Source organism: Nannobrachium achirus, assembly GCF_963921795.1.
Source record: "Nannobrachium achirus genome assembly, chromosome: 5".
Classification (NCBI taxonomy): Eukaryota; Metazoa; Chordata; class Actinopteri; order Myctophiformes; family Myctophidae; genus Nannobrachium; species Nannobrachium achirus.
Window position 1 is genome coordinate 13,316,727 of NC_137814.1, and position 15,549 is coordinate 13,332,275.

The 15,549-nt window shown below is 43.2% G+C and overlaps 1 protein-coding gene across 1 annotated transcript in view; it reads right to left on the bottom strand.

Annotated features, from left to right (window-relative positions):
- Window positions 1-15,549, bottom strand: part of LOC308284826 (neurocan core protein-like) — a gene marked incomplete at its 5' end in the record, with an annotated part of 62,654 nt that overhangs the window by 6,548 nt on the left and 40,557 nt on the right. Inside the window, 4 exons of the mRNA XM_080725553.1 lie at window positions 4,936-5,018; window positions 5,222-5,328; window positions 5,622-5,673; window positions 11,908-12,021. Of these exons, the coding sequence (XP_080581679.1) occupies window positions 4,936-5,018; window positions 5,222-5,328; window positions 5,622-5,673; window positions 11,908-12,021 (356 nt within the window). The remainder of the gene's footprint in view (window positions 1-4,935; window positions 5,019-5,221; window positions 5,329-5,621; window positions 5,674-11,907; window positions 12,022-15,549) is intronic.

Below are 15,549 nucleotides of genomic sequence, written 5' to 3' on the forward strand. Positions count from 1 at the left end.
TGAAAATCTTTGAATATATGTATTTTTTAAGCGAACATTTCTAACTCAAATTTTGCATCTGGGGGTCCCTGGAACTAAATATTTTGAGATGGGAAATGGCTTTTCAAAAAAACCTTTGAAGGATTTGAAATATTCAAAGACTTTCAAAAATAGTAGATCTACAAGCTTGCAGCACTGTGACACCCCTGCACCTGCACAACAACCACAATTGACCAGTCGCTATGCCCCTCCTAAAGCCGTCCTTGTCCAATGCCAAGTTAGCAACAGGTTACTAACCGCAGCTGACTTGGCAAGCTGCCATGCCGGCGCGCATCGGTGTACCGCTAGTCTGGCTGCTAGATAGAGATGGGATTTATGGTTCTTTGAAGTGAGCCGGATCTCTGAGATCCGTTCCTTTCAAAGAGCCGTTCAAAAGACTGCTCATTTTAGTTACTGGTTACTTTGTAGATTTTGATTATGATTGCAAATCACTTCCACCCAAATAGGCCTATACATTTTGGCCATTGGATACATTTCTGGCATTTGAAAATAGGTGATCTACAAGCTCACAATGTGTCACATTGCGATTCATTGTGAGCTTGTAGATCGGCTATTTGCAAATGATTTTTCTACATTTTACTCATTGGAAAACCTGTGAAACAGGACATTCTGCATGAGTACGTTCTAATATTGGTACTTTAAGTACATTTTGATACCAATACTATTTTACTTTTACTCAAGTACATTAATAACATTCCAAACTTGTTTGCAGTATTGATAGGTTTATCTACGTAAAGAAATTTAGTACTTTTCCCACCACTGTTCATTAGAAAGGAACGGCTCCCTACTGTGAACCGAATCATATCGTTCATTTCAAAGAGTCGTTCAAAAGACTCGATTCGTTCGCGAACGTCCCACCCACTCGCTTCCGTGTCACAAACACTGAATGTTAATCTGACTTTAGTATAGGCTATTGTTTTCTTGCTGGACGTGCGTTTGTGGCAGGTTTAACATGGGATTGACAGCTGGCTTCTCCTCCTCTGCACGCCGCCATGGCAGCTTGCCAAGGCACCCGCCTTAGTAACATGTCGCTAACGTGGCATTGGGCAAGGTAGGAGGGGCATAGCGACTGGTCAATTCACAGTTCAATTCCACATAACGAACAAAAAGTGTCTGTTTTGACGACGGTAATTCTTTTCACAATTTTGTCTTCATTCCAATAAATTCCTCCACGCACCTTTCTGCGCTGCCACTGCTGTTGTATACATATAGGTTCACCTGTCTATGAGGAGCCCCCACCGGGAGGACATTGTAGCGCCTCCATCCTAATCTTCACGCTCAACAACCCCTGCTGACCACCCCCGTCCATAGGAGCCATTGTGCGGTAACAAAGATCGGCCTCCTTGCTTCCCCAAATACGGGCAATGGTGTTTGCTTGGCCACCCCTGGCCATGCCTGATGCACCGTGGTGGATTCAAATCCTTTGACTGGGATACCTGGTCTACCTTACCTGAGCGCCACATTATTTCTTAAATGCTGTCAAGATTTTGTGCTGTGTATACTCAACATTGGGGCACACGAGGCAGACATTTGATTAAAATAGTGATGATATCATTCTAACCCAGCGGTTCTCAAACTATATGGGTCCCGACCCAACGAGGGGTCGCGGGCAGGTGACAGTGGGGTCGCACATTGGCAACCAAAAAATAGATAAATACAATTTATCAAGAAACAGTCAAAAAAAAAAGTGTGGTCGTCGCCACCAACCACAGAATTAAAGCGACCAACAAGACAGCAGGTCGGCAACTTGACTTGACTACACACTCCGCCTCCAACACCGATGGAGGAGAAACAGAGAAACACAAGACTTGTGCGGAGGAATTATGTTCAATGTGCACAGGCGGCTTAAAATAGCCATTGTGGGTGTTTTTGTTGCTCGCGAGGTTCCCAAACGTTTAGCTTAGTCAAGACCCAAAAGAGAAATTTGATGTTTGTCCGGGACCTAAACTATTGAAAATACCATATCTAAAAGCTCACAACGCGCCGCATTACGAACTTGTAGATCAGTTACTTTCACTACTTCTTAATTATTATACTTTTTTATGTTATTTGTTTGTTTGAAATTGTATCAAAAAAATGTTTGGGGGGGACAATATTTTGATATACTTATTTAATCCAACCACAGAATTAAAGCGACCAACAAGACAGCAGGTCGGCAACTTGACTTGACTACACACTCCGCCTCCAACACCGATGGAGGAGAAACAGAGAAACACAAGACTTGTGCGGAGGAATTATGTTCAATGTGCACAGGCGGCTTAAAATAGCCATTGTGGGTGTTTTTGTTGCTCGCGAGGTAAATACATGGCCCCACGGCTCACAGAGTTAAATGGCAGATCACGAACGAACATTAACAAGCAAGAGGGGAGATCATTCTCACAGAGACAGACAAAACGTTTCCTAATAATTTGGGGTCGTGAGATGAAAAAGTTTGAGAACCCCTGTTCTAACCATAAAAAAGACATCATAACGAACATTTTATATGATATTATATAAAGTGTTATATTCTGACCTATTTATCTCTAGGATCAGATGAGAAACCTCCTTCCTCCAGTAAAGTGGTTTTGCAGAAGATGACGAGCACGAGAATTCTTTTGCTGATGGATTTCCATCCCTTTAGCTAAGTATAAAATGACTTGTGAGTGGGTTTCAAAATGCCATTGGGTTCATACTGTAGCGCTGCCTCTGTACTTAAACAAAATATCAAAACTCTTAAGTTCACATAAAGTGTTTTTCGAAGGAGATGAGCACAACATCATTGTTTATCAGATGGACTTTCATGCCTTTTTGTACAATATCTTTGAGTGGATTTCAAAAGGCCATTGAGTTCATAGCGTTTCCTCAGCACTTAAAGAAACATGAAAAAAATAAAGTTAAAGTTATACCATGTAACTTTTTTTATAAAACAAATCTTAAAATTGTCCTAACTGTTAAATCGCTAAAGTTTTAGAACACCCACTCTGTTATTATCAGCTTCTAAAGCCTTCTCTTTATATGTTTTCTATGATCCTGGCTGGGGTCCGGTTTTCGCGAAAAAATAGCGTCATCTGCATCATCTGTATACGTTGGCCAATCACATCGCGGATCATACACACATGATACGCTACCGGCCAATCACAGGGTTCACAAGGTTGGAATGGACGGACGGACGGACGGACGGACGGACAGATGGACGAGCAGTCGAACGAATGGGCAACCTTAAAACATAATGCCTTGGGCACGGCTGTCCGCTGGCAGAGGTATTAAAACCCCTAAACAGAATTTCCTCTGTGCTATTCTAACGATCTTGGACAGCAACATTGATATCTACAAACACAGAAGGCCGTATCTCTAAGCTGCAAATCAGAGCAACAGGACTTGGATTTATGTCCTCGTCAGGTGACACTGACATTCATTCAGTGTGACACTGACCTTCAGTCACTAATTCCATTGACATTGAATTAATGACTGACTGACTTTGTGGGCTCGTAGAATTTATGTTCACGCAAAAGGAGTGTTATTTGAACCTAGGGCTTACATCTGTGAATCACTCATACATCCCAGTAAGATCACCAGGGGTTCTGTCACAGTGTCCTAGGAGGTGTTTCATTATTGTCGCTGTCGGGTGGAACCCTTGTATGTTGTCCAAGACTGCTACTTTTCAGGCAATGGACCAAAGAAGATCCTGTAGATCCATAGATATTATTTAGTCATAAGCTTGTTCAATATTTATAAAACCAGCACATAACATATAAAAATAGCAAAAATGGCCTAGTAGATGTACAAGCTCCCCACGTGTCACGGTACAAGAACTATGTGAGGACTGAGGAGACAGGAGGGGAGGAGTGGATAATATCGGTGAGCAAGATGTAAGAGAAGTGTATCGTCAGAAATCGCTATACTTTCTTGTTTTATATATTTCATTGGAGAGTCTGCTTTCTAACGTGTGTGAATTCTGTTATAGATGGAATATTACCTTTAAGGCAATGGTGAAAAACCCTTGAAAACTGGAATTAGGGCCTTCTCATTAAACTGTTCTAAGAATACAGATTAATGGAAAAAACTGCACAATCGTCAGTGTTATACATGTTTTACCTTTTTTAGACATGACTCAGATAAACAAGAATAATGTTGGATAAATGGCTAAAATGACACGCTAGACTCTAGTGTAACTATGAACCTCTAGCGGCTAGAGGTCTATTACAGTGTATTTGTTTAACCAGGTCCACTTGTAACTATACTAACTGAGGAGCATATAGACATAACCAAATGGAGTTTTCTTTTCCATTAATCTGAATTCTTAGAACAGTTTAATGAGAAGGCCCTATTTCCAGTTTTCAATGGTTTTTCCACCATTGCCTTAAATGACTACATTCATTGTGTATACTCTCACAGTTCGACATGACTCAGGGAAATAAACAACCAGTGTATGAAGACTAACTACCGGTAGGTCCTTTTGTAACTGTGAGTACAGGTCCATTTGGTTACGTTTGTATACTCTCATACTCAGACGTGACTCAGGGAAATAAGGACTTTTTAAGTGCATGTAGACCAGTGGTTCCCAAACGTTTAGCTCAGTCAAGACCCAAAAGAGAAATTTGATGTTTGTCCGGGACCTAAACTATTGAAAACACCATATCTAAAAGCTCACAACGCACCGCATTACGAACTTGTAGATCAGTTACTTTCACTACTTCTTAATTATTATACTTTTTTATGTTATTTGTTTGTTTGAAATTGTATCAAAAAAATGTTTGGGGGAGGGACAATATTTTGAAATACTTATTTAATCTTTTTATAAGAAAATGGGGACTTTTTTTCTCGATTTTCACTCGAGTCGTGACCCATCAAAATTGGCCCTTGACCCACAAATGGGTTCCGACCCACAGTTTGAGAGACATCTGAAACGAGTCTCACCAGGTCGTTGCTGTCGGTCCACTGGAAGTCGTCCTCCACGGTGCGGTCGTTCAGGCCGATCCAGGCGTTGTCGTGACCCAGTCCTGCCAGGAACAGATGGCTTCATTACTCCATTACCAACGCTGTCTACGTACATTTATGCATGCACACGAATGCACATGTTGGCACGCAAATGACATCAAGGGCACTCGGATGAGCACACACGCGCGCACACAGGCGCGCGTATACGTACACGTACACGCACACGTACACGTACACGTACACGTACACATACACAGTCACACACCATTGATGAACTCCTGCTCGGTGACGGAGGTGACGCTGCTGAGGTGGGCGCTGTGCTCTCTGCAATCTTTCTCTGCATCTTCCCAGGTGTGTCTGTGGGTGAAATACCTGCAAAGGAAGAAGAACGTATGAATGAATGAATGTATCAATCAATCAATCAATCAATAACTAGACGGACAGTAAAACGACAGAAGACGGCAGAGCTTTCTTCTAACAAGCTCCTCGTCTCTGGAATCATCTCCCTATCCATATGCCAGAGTCAACATCCCACTCAGTCAAGATGTTCAACAGTAAAACCAAAACACGCCTCTTCACATCAGCCTTTGACGGAACCTAGTCTGAACCAAGCACGTGTTTTGTGATACTGTGCTATAATAGAAACAGGCAGTCCTCTGTCCTACCTGTAGCAGTGACCATGGAACTTCCTCCAGCCGTGTTCACATCCTTCGATGTCTATAGACAGTCAGAGAGAGAGAGAGAGAGAGAGAGAGAGAGAGAGAGAGAGAGAGAGAGAGAGAGAGAGAGAGAGAGAGAGAGAGAGAGAGAGAGAGAGAGAGAGAGAGAGAGAGAGGAGCAGAACATGTACACAGAAGGACAAAAGCATGAATAAATGATTGTGTTGAGCAGTGGTGGGGAAAAGAAGATGTACAGTATTAACTTAAAAGTGTAATGCAGTGTTTTACATGGTTCTCAAAGGTGCAGTCTTCTTTTTAGTAAACATTTGTTTCAATCTGAGGACAGTGATACTTTGTACTTTATACGTACTCAATCAGTGTAGTGTCAATCAATCTTTTAATTTAAAGGACAACTTTGTTTTTTTACAACAAGGGTTCATTTTAGATTGTAATTAGAGAAAAGAAAAAGTGAGTGTTAAAATGTTTTCATTTGCTTCGTTCTATTGTTTTATGGCGTTTACCGTGCTAAAATGTGGGGCATGCGTACGCATGGGGGCATGCGTACAAGTGGCTAAATATGTCTTTTTAGACACAATAAGCCAGCAGTTTCTTTGTTGCTATTTACAGTAACACTTCTAGCCCCCATAAGTCACATCCAACCATGAAAGGTTGCGTTGTATCTTGGGAATGGTTTATTCTTTGTAAAAATACATATTTAGCCACTTGTACGCATGACCCCAACCACTGAAATAGAATCTCTAAAACAATAGAAAGAAGTAAATGAAATAATTTTAACACTGACCTTTTATATTCTTTAATTACAATCTAAAATATGAACCCTTGTTGTAAAAAACTAAAGTTATCCTTTAACTAATAGAAGCAATTAAACTGTCTTTAGCTTGCATTGTATTTCAAGTTCAGCGTAAACACTTAGCTGCTAAAATAACGTAATCTTTGAATGAAACTCAAAATGACTTAGTTCTACTGGATCTCTTCTTCACTAGTACCTCCCTAACTATTTTAGGCATAGTGTTAGCTTACATTTTTTTGAGTTTTCATCAGTGAGAATTTTCATTGCCATATTTTTAGTATGAAATGAACTCATGGCGACTTCATGTAGCCAGTCTGAAGACAGTTCTATGATGTCAGTCATTTGATCAGTGTTGGGACCAGGGGCGTCACACCAAATTCTGGGCCCTGGGTACAAGGATTCACTGCGGGCCCCCCATGAATGTTAACTATTGAAAAATAGCAGATATACAAGCTCACAGCGCGGCACAGAGTGCCGCGCTGCGAGCTTGCATATCTGCTATTTTTGAAAAATCGTGAAAATGTGTGCAAGAAACCTATGTTAAGGACCCCCAAGATGATATGTATTTGGCCACGGACCCCGATTTCAAAATATTTAGTTCCAGGGACCCCCAGAAGCAAAATTTGAGTTAGAAATGTTCGCTTAAAAAATACATATATTCAAAGATTTTCACGCATTTTCACAACTTTTCAAAAATAGCAGATTTTTCAATAGATAAAGTTATTAGGGCCCCTCCACCTTGGGCCCCAGTAACTCAGTCCCACTTTCCTACCCCTTGTGACGCCCCTGGTTGGTACTAACGCATTACAAAGTAACACGTTACTGTAACACAACTACCTTTTTTAACTGTTAGCTTTATCTCAATGTTATTAAGTATTAAGTATCAATAACACAACACAACCTCCAAAACAAGGTAAAATGGCAGGTTTCCATGGCAACCGCTGATTAAATCTTGAATAATCTTGGGCACCCGACGTGTTAAAGTACATTACTTAAGTAAATGTATTTAGTTACTTTCCACCACTGGGTACAACAGCATCAGTTCTAGAGCATTCTGTCTCTCTCTCTCTCCAAGGCACTATATCGTCGTTGTCGGGTGGAAACCTTGTATGTCCAAAACCGTTTGTTCTTATCATTTAAAAAAATGAACTAGAGTAGTGAAAACAGCCGATCTACAAGCACACAACGCCTCGCACCGCGAGGCGTTGTGTGCTTGTAGATCGGCTGTTTTCACTACTTTTGTGTGACAGCCTTGTCTGATGAAGCAGGGCTTTACTTCGCGAAAAAACATACACATTTGAAACTCGGGGATACGAGGTTTCTGCCCGACAGTGACGATATGAGGGTTCAAGCCCGGCAATTAGGCAGCCGGCTCCTTTTCAATGCACAGCACATGGTCCTTTCTCTGCACTATTAGTATTCATTCATAACAGTACGAGGGCTGAGGAATCATTTATAATTCCTAAAGGTTAGATATTCATTAATCCTCATTACTATTAGTTCACCGGCGCACACAGGGGAGGACAGATGTGAACCTCCAGGTGCATGGAGCTCAGTCAGGTGAGAAATCTGTGTGCGTATCTGAGCGAGTGCGTGCGTGTGTGTGTGTGTGTGTGTGTGTGTGTGTGTGCGTGTGCGTGCGTGCGTGTGTGAGCGTGCGTGCGTGCGTGTGTGTGTGCGTGCGTGCTTGCGTGAGCATGCGTGCATGTGTGTGTGTGTGTGTGTGTGTGTGAGCATGCGTGTGTGTGCGTGCGTGCGTGTGCGGCTGTGCGTGCATGCGTGTCTGTGTGTTGTGCATCTCTGTAAACTCTTCCTTTTGTGCCTGTGTACCTAAAGTACTATTATAATTAATTCCGCATTTTTTATTCATCTTGACTTTTCAATTTCCATTCAGTTTTAATTTGTTTTTAAAGCGGCTCAGAACAGCTGGTGTGAAACTGACACTGCTAAAAACATTGAAAGATAGATTTCATATCCACCACAACATACTAGATTTATCTGTCGCACAACACTAGAGAAAATAGCAGATATACAGGCATAAAATTATGAATACAAAACGAGCGTGTGCGTGTGCGTGTGTGTTTTTGTTTTTGTGTGTGTATGTGTAGGAACATGCATGTGTGTCTCCGTTTACGCATGTTTGCTCCTGCTGTTGCTGACATGAATGTTCTCCGTCTCCATTTGCAACCCTAACGCCTTGGTGACAGATATAGACACTCACACAGCCTGACAGTCGGAGCCTTGTCAACATCCTTGTGATGTTGGATGTTGTGACACAACTGTAAACAGATACTACACAACGATGGGGGGGGTTATGCGTACCACCGCAACGAGCATCGGATTACGCGGCACATCGGCAAGGTCGATGCAGATGCTGCGGACGTGAGTCACGCTCCATTTATAGCCGCCGGAAATAGCTGATCTACAAGCTCACTGTTCTGCCATGGCTGAGTAAGTGCAAAGGCCGCCTGGGACTTGCAAGGTCGCTGGTTTGACCCCCAGCTCGCCCAGTCTACGCTTCGATGATGTTTTTTCCATAACATTTTTCATGTATTTTTAATAATTCTTTGGGAAAATGGAAAAAATGTAATACAATAATAATTTATAAAAAATACATGAAAAACTTCAGGACCGATTTTTAACAATCCTACGTTTGTCCTACAACAGCGTTTGTGTGACGGCCGGTAGAGAAGGCCGCGTTTTGAACGTAAAAAAAAAGAAAAGATCTGGAGAAAACTGCATGTTTGTGCAGCTTTACAGGGCAGTGAAGCCTGATTATGGATCCCACTGGGAAAGATGGATGGAAACGGCATAGAGCGCTCGTTTTCGTCAGCGTCGGCAGGTTAGCTACTCACGTCACAGTTATTGTCCACGACATTGCAAGCGGCGCGAAGGCCAGCGGACCCAGGCCAGCGCCGCACGGCCGGCGGAGCGCCGCGCGAGTTAGGAAGCCGTGGTGAATGCAATCGTTCTATTTACGGCCTGGGCAAGCGCACGATAAACGCAATGATAATTGGGTTTTGGTGCACCTTGCGCGGTCCAAGTGACTACAACGGAGCGCTCCCTACGTCCGGTTCAGCCAATCACAAGCTTCAAAAATGAGTCCGGAACGTGGTTATCCATCTTTCCCAGTGGGTTCCATAATCACGCGGCAGTGAACGAGGCAGACAGCACTTCCTGGTCACGTGATCCCACGCTGCATTTTGTGTGTGTGTGTGTGTGTGTGTGTGTGTGTGTGTGTGTGTGTGTGTGTGTGTGTGTGTGTGTGTGTGTGTGTGAGTATTTATTACAATACTTGTAAGGATTATTGTTGGATACATTTGTGACAAACAGAGTTATAATAACACAGAGTAATGTGTCTATTTCTTTTGGCCCGAGTAAATACAAAACAAGTAGCGAGAGTGCAATCCAGTAGATAATGATAAAGAGACTAACAACAAGAGGGAAATGAAAAATAAGCACCTGACTTAAATTAATGATTAATAACAATGCATAATAATACAGATACTCATGTGGTTTGCTCACATTTGAGTAATGGCCCTGTTAAAGAAAGGCCAACCCTCCCCATTTCCCCAACTCAGAAATGTAGAAAACTTGCTCCTACGATATCTTTTCCGAATCAGAATCAGCTTTATTGTCCCGTCACAGGTTTACAGGTGCAACAAAGTGGGTGAAATGTGTTTTTGTGCAAGCTCCATCATTTAGTTATTTACAGAATTTAGTGACCTTTGTTATTTCCAGGTTTTAGTGACCTAGAAAAGGTCATTCATGCTTTTATCTCATCCACATTTACCGGTAAATGCCATTTTTCTTTTTTTCCTGCATGAAAAACAAAAAATAAAGCCAAAATGCCAGCCTGTACACAATGCAGCAGCGAGAGTCCTCTAAGTGGTGCCTAATTAGTGCGATCACTGGTCCATTTCCTCAGCCTCTTAGCATTGACTTCCATTTAGTTTCTCGATTGATTTCAAGTTCTTACTTATTACTTTGAAGTGCTGCACACATCTTTTAGACAACCAACGCCCACCCAACTTAACACAATACATTCCTCATATAGCCTGCAGTAGTTGTTTACGCCGACAAGTGCAATGTCCAATACATTATGTGATAAAGGGGAATTTAAGGAGCCCGTTTCTACTACCGGGACGTGAGGCAGGACTACGGCTGCTATGACGCAATCGCTGTTGCAGTCCAAATCGTTAGGCAAACGGCCATCGGCGACTCTATGAACTCTTTGGTTCCCATGGCGACGGGTCTACGCAGCAGGAGTTGTAGACGCTATGTGGAAAGGTAGCTTCTGCCGTTGTAGAGACGGCCGCGAAGGCGGCAGGTTTATCTATCGAGCGCTGATCATTTCCGGTTACCGTTGTCATCTGCCGTAGCAGCCCAAAGCTTAAATAGCCTGATTTGTGCGCGCACGCACACATGCACACACGCACACAGACGCACACACAGTCACACACATGCGCGCAGTCGCGCGCACACACACACACACACACACACACACACACACACACACACACACACACACACACACACACACACACACACACACACACACACACATACACACACAGAATTATCACAAATTTAGCAGACTTCAGGGTTTAATGATCATTTTTATCCAGACAGTCGTGCTGTTCGACCCTGCTGCTGTATTTCTCATGCTCCTCTTGCTAATTTTTCATCTTTTCCTCCACAAATTGCCCCAGCCCCAGACCAATTGCCGCTCAGCAGCAGCTATAATTATTCTGTGATTGCCTTTCCTTTGTGATGAGAGACAGCACGCTGCCAAGACGAGCTGCTCGCAAACTGTGAACGCAACTCGGGCCAGTCGATTCTGATTCTGCACAGCCTCGCTCGTAATTACATCTCGGACCTTTGAGCCCTCTTTCATGCAAATACACAGCACGTACACACGGAGGCAGAACTTTGACCATTCTTAAGTCTAGACGGAAGAATATAAGGACGATCAGAGCCTTTCCATCAGGGCCAATTAAGACTCTGGAACAACCTGCCTCCGGGCGCTTAAGGAAGCAAATCATCCATCCAAATCCATCTTTAAAAAGCAACTCTGTAAAACACAGACTGATGTAATAGTGTTTTCTATTCTCATCACGCAGCTCTGAATGGACCCGCAATTTAATTACCCGCAAATTAACACTCAGGATTTTATTACGTGGGCTTGTGTTTTTATTGTACTGTAGTTTCATCATCGCCTTTATTCCCGGTGTGTCTTTCTATGCTATGCATTGCTTTCTTTCATGCATCGTTTTATGTATTTTAACATGCACTGCCAAAGGAACCAAGTAGTAAGGATAGCTAAATGTTTTCATTGCGTTTGAAGCACATTATACATCTTGCAAGCAAGAGCTATACACACAAATCTCTCCCTCTGCTCCTTTCTCTCTCTTTCTCTCTCTCTCTCTCTCTCTCTCTCTCTCTTTCTCTCTCTCTTTCTCTCTCTCTCTCTCACCTCACCTTTCTCACAGGTGTCTCCTCCATAGCTGGGTAGACAGAGGCAGATGAACGAGTCAACCTTGTCAATGCAGGTGCCTCCATTATCACATGGATCAGACTGGCAGTCATCGACATCTGAAAAAAAAAAGAAAAAGGAGAAAAGCACAGCTCATTATGAAAAAAAAAAAAAACATTTAATTAAGGACTGCTCAAAAGCTACTGCAGTTAGTAGGAGGCTTTCACCGCAAGTCCAAGACAAGCATTTATTAAAATGAATTGATTTTCAGCCTGGGTCATAAATTAAAACTGGGAAATGCATCAGTGTGGGCCAATGCCAAACAGTCAGGCACATCTTGTTCCACCTCAGGAAGTGTAATAGCTCACATCGGGTGTGAGAATCGAGATGCTCTGCTCTTGTTTGCATTTCTCCTGACTTATCATCGTTCTAACAAAAAACAGGACATTGTGTTGAGGCTTAATATAAGATCCTCATTATGCCTACATGGAGTTTAAGGTCTGCAAGACAGCCATCTATTTATCTATTTGTTTTGCTTTTCCTTGTTGTAATTCCTTTGCCCTTAGGGCTAATTTATGCTTTGCCGCACGCAGGGGTGTCGCACCAAATTCTGGGCCCTGGGTACAAGGATTCACTGTCCCCCCCATGAATGTTCTTCATAGGGGGAGGGGGTTTAACCCATTTAGACTGGGAACGCATTATTTTGCGCTTTAACTATTGAAAAATGGGCTGGTATCTATCTCCCTTAGAGATAGGGTTCCGCAGCTTCTACACTTGGAAAGGAGTTCGGGCATCTAGTACGGATGCTTCCAGTCCCGCTGGGAGGAGACCCCGTGGCAGACCAAAGACCAGATGGAAGGATTATATCTCCAAACTGGCTTCGGAACACCTCGGAAGTTGCTCGGGATAAGGAGATCTCAACAAAATCGAAGTGTTTCATTGGTCTGGCTAACTCATGTCAGCATCATTTTGGGAAAAAAAAGCGGGGCATAGGAGCGGTTTGCACCGCTCAAAAATATCAGATATACCGCGCTGTGAGCTTGTAGATCTGCTATTTTTTTTTTATCGTGAAAAAGTCAAATCCTTCTAAGGTTTTTTGAAAAACCTATGTTTCTATGTCAGTGGTGCTCAAACTTTTTCATGTGAAGGACCCCCAAAATTATATATATTTGGCCACGGACTCCCATCTCAAAATATTTAGTTCCAGGTATAATTCCAGGTATATAGTTCCATGTCTGTATATCTGCTATTTTTCAATAGTTAAAGTATAAAATAATTAAGGCCCCTCCACCTTTGGCCCTAGTAACTCAGTCCCACTCCCCCCCCCCCCCTTGTGACGCCCCTGCTCTAAGGGCTAATTTATGCTTTGCCGCACGGCCACGTTGCTCATTAAAAATAACTGGTTTTCAAACCGCTTTCAATGCGTCGTGCCTTGGCCACGTGACAAAGTTTAAATGAGGCTTTAACTCTGGGAGCAAGGTTGCAGTTAAAGCAGAGCGACACTCTTAAATGATACAGAAACGATGAAGCATCCATTTTGGCCAGTTGAAGAATGGTATGTTTTGGCTTTTGTTCACAACCATTTCCATTCATCCTGGTCTGGTTGTGCGCCAGCATTTCCTTTTTAACCATTAAAGTCTGTCAGCAGAATAGATTTGTTCTCCAGTTAATCTGTTTACATTATGTTTTCTTTCACAATATCCAATAACAACACATCAAAAAGTCACAAAACCAACACGGATGCTTTAAGTAACGCTGTAAGAAACTCAAAGAACACTCAAAGCCTTAAAGCCTGTTATATCATTTGTCGTACGACTGAGTCGCATGTGGAAAATATCTGATCTACAAGCTCACAATGCCTCACATTGCTGCACATTGTGAGCTTGTAGGTCTGCTATTTTCGGCGCGCGACTCCCGGCACCCGGCGGATTATAAATTAAGCTTAACGCTGAGTGACAGCAAAGAGCTTAAAAAGCACCGGGCACACAGAATTAACATGGCCGATAGGCCCCCTTATCCAAGCCAGTGACAACACTTTGGACCACAGAGCTCAGTTAGGTCTCAGCCCAGGGGAAGGTTCTTTGATCCACAGTGTCTTTGTTCAGTCTACTCTGCAGTGGCTCAGGGAGTGGAGCAGCTGTCAGGGAACCAAAAGGTTCCTGGTTTGATCCCCGGCCCTGGCACAACCTTCGTCAAAATGTTCTCGAGCAAGACACTGATCCCCTGACACAGTGGTGCTGGTTCTCAATGTGTCGTCCAGGGATCCCCAGGGGGTCCTTGAGGGGGTTCCAGGCCAGGGGGGGTCCGTAGCGAAATGATTGATAGTTAGGTCTGTAACTCTGAGAGTGTACAAATGGAACCATGTGGACTCGTTATCAAAGTGCGAGTCCTTGAAATGGAAAAAGTTGAGAACCAGTGTCCTAACTGTTCCCGATGAGCAGGTTGGTGCCTAGCTCTGCTCCCTCCACTGGCTCCCGGTTGCTGCCTGCACAGAAAGCAGCCAAACTTCTGGCACCTCCATACCTCCAAAGCCTGATCAACCCCTACAACCCTACCCGTTCACTCAGATCAGCCAACACAGGGAAGCTGACAGAACCCTCGCTAACCCCCAGGACAACGATCCACTCGTCCTAGACTCTTCGCCCTCCTGGCCCCCAAACTGTGGAATAAACTCCCAATTGCAAATTAGAACTGCAGACTCACTCCCAAGCTTCCGCCATGGTCTGAAGACTCACCTCTTCAGACTCCACCTTAGCCCATAGCACTTGACAACCCTCAATGACCATACATGTAATTTAGATAGCATTTTAGATTTTTAGATTTTTCTGAATAAGTGCTTGGTCTACCTACTGAACTATTTTCTACCTACTATTTTCTTACCTTTTCTATGCATTTGATGTATTGATGTTGATGTATCGGTGTATTACCTAACCTTGCCCTGGATTAAGAGCGTCTGCTAAATGCCTAAATTGTAAATTGCCATCATCTGTCTGTGAATCTGTGTGTGTGTGTGTGTGTGTGTGTGTGTGTGTGTGTGTGTGTGTGTGTGTGTGTGTGTGTGTGTGTGTGTGTGTGTGTGTGTTTTGGGTGAATGTAATGCACGTTGAAATGTGCTTTGGAAACACAGCACGGTAAAAATGCAGAGCATTTATGTGGTGGGACGCTCACATTCCGCGCAGGGCAGGAAAGTGACATGATTAGGGCATCATTGCCTCGGTGCTGAGAGCTGCTTCAAACATTTAAGTGGCGGATAATGCACCTGAAAATGGCATATTACTCGTTCTGGTCAAAGGAGACAGACTGGCCTAACTCGTGCAATAATGGGATGATGATGGGCTTCACTTCACATCATGATAGCAGCGTTTGTTATTATAGATTACAGATGAGTAAGCAATTTACCCCGAGTGAGAGGACATTATGCTCTCATAATGTCCGCAGTGAGGGTGTTATCGGACGAGGCGCAGCCGAGTCCGATAACACACTCACTCAGGACATTATGAGAGCATAATGTCCGACCCCGAGTGGTAAATAGCTTTTCTACCACTTTTTCCCGTATACATGAAAGAAAACACATAGTTGTAACTTGCAAGGATCTTAAGTTACAATCATTATTGCCTATAAAACTTCCGCGAGACAGCAGATAGTTC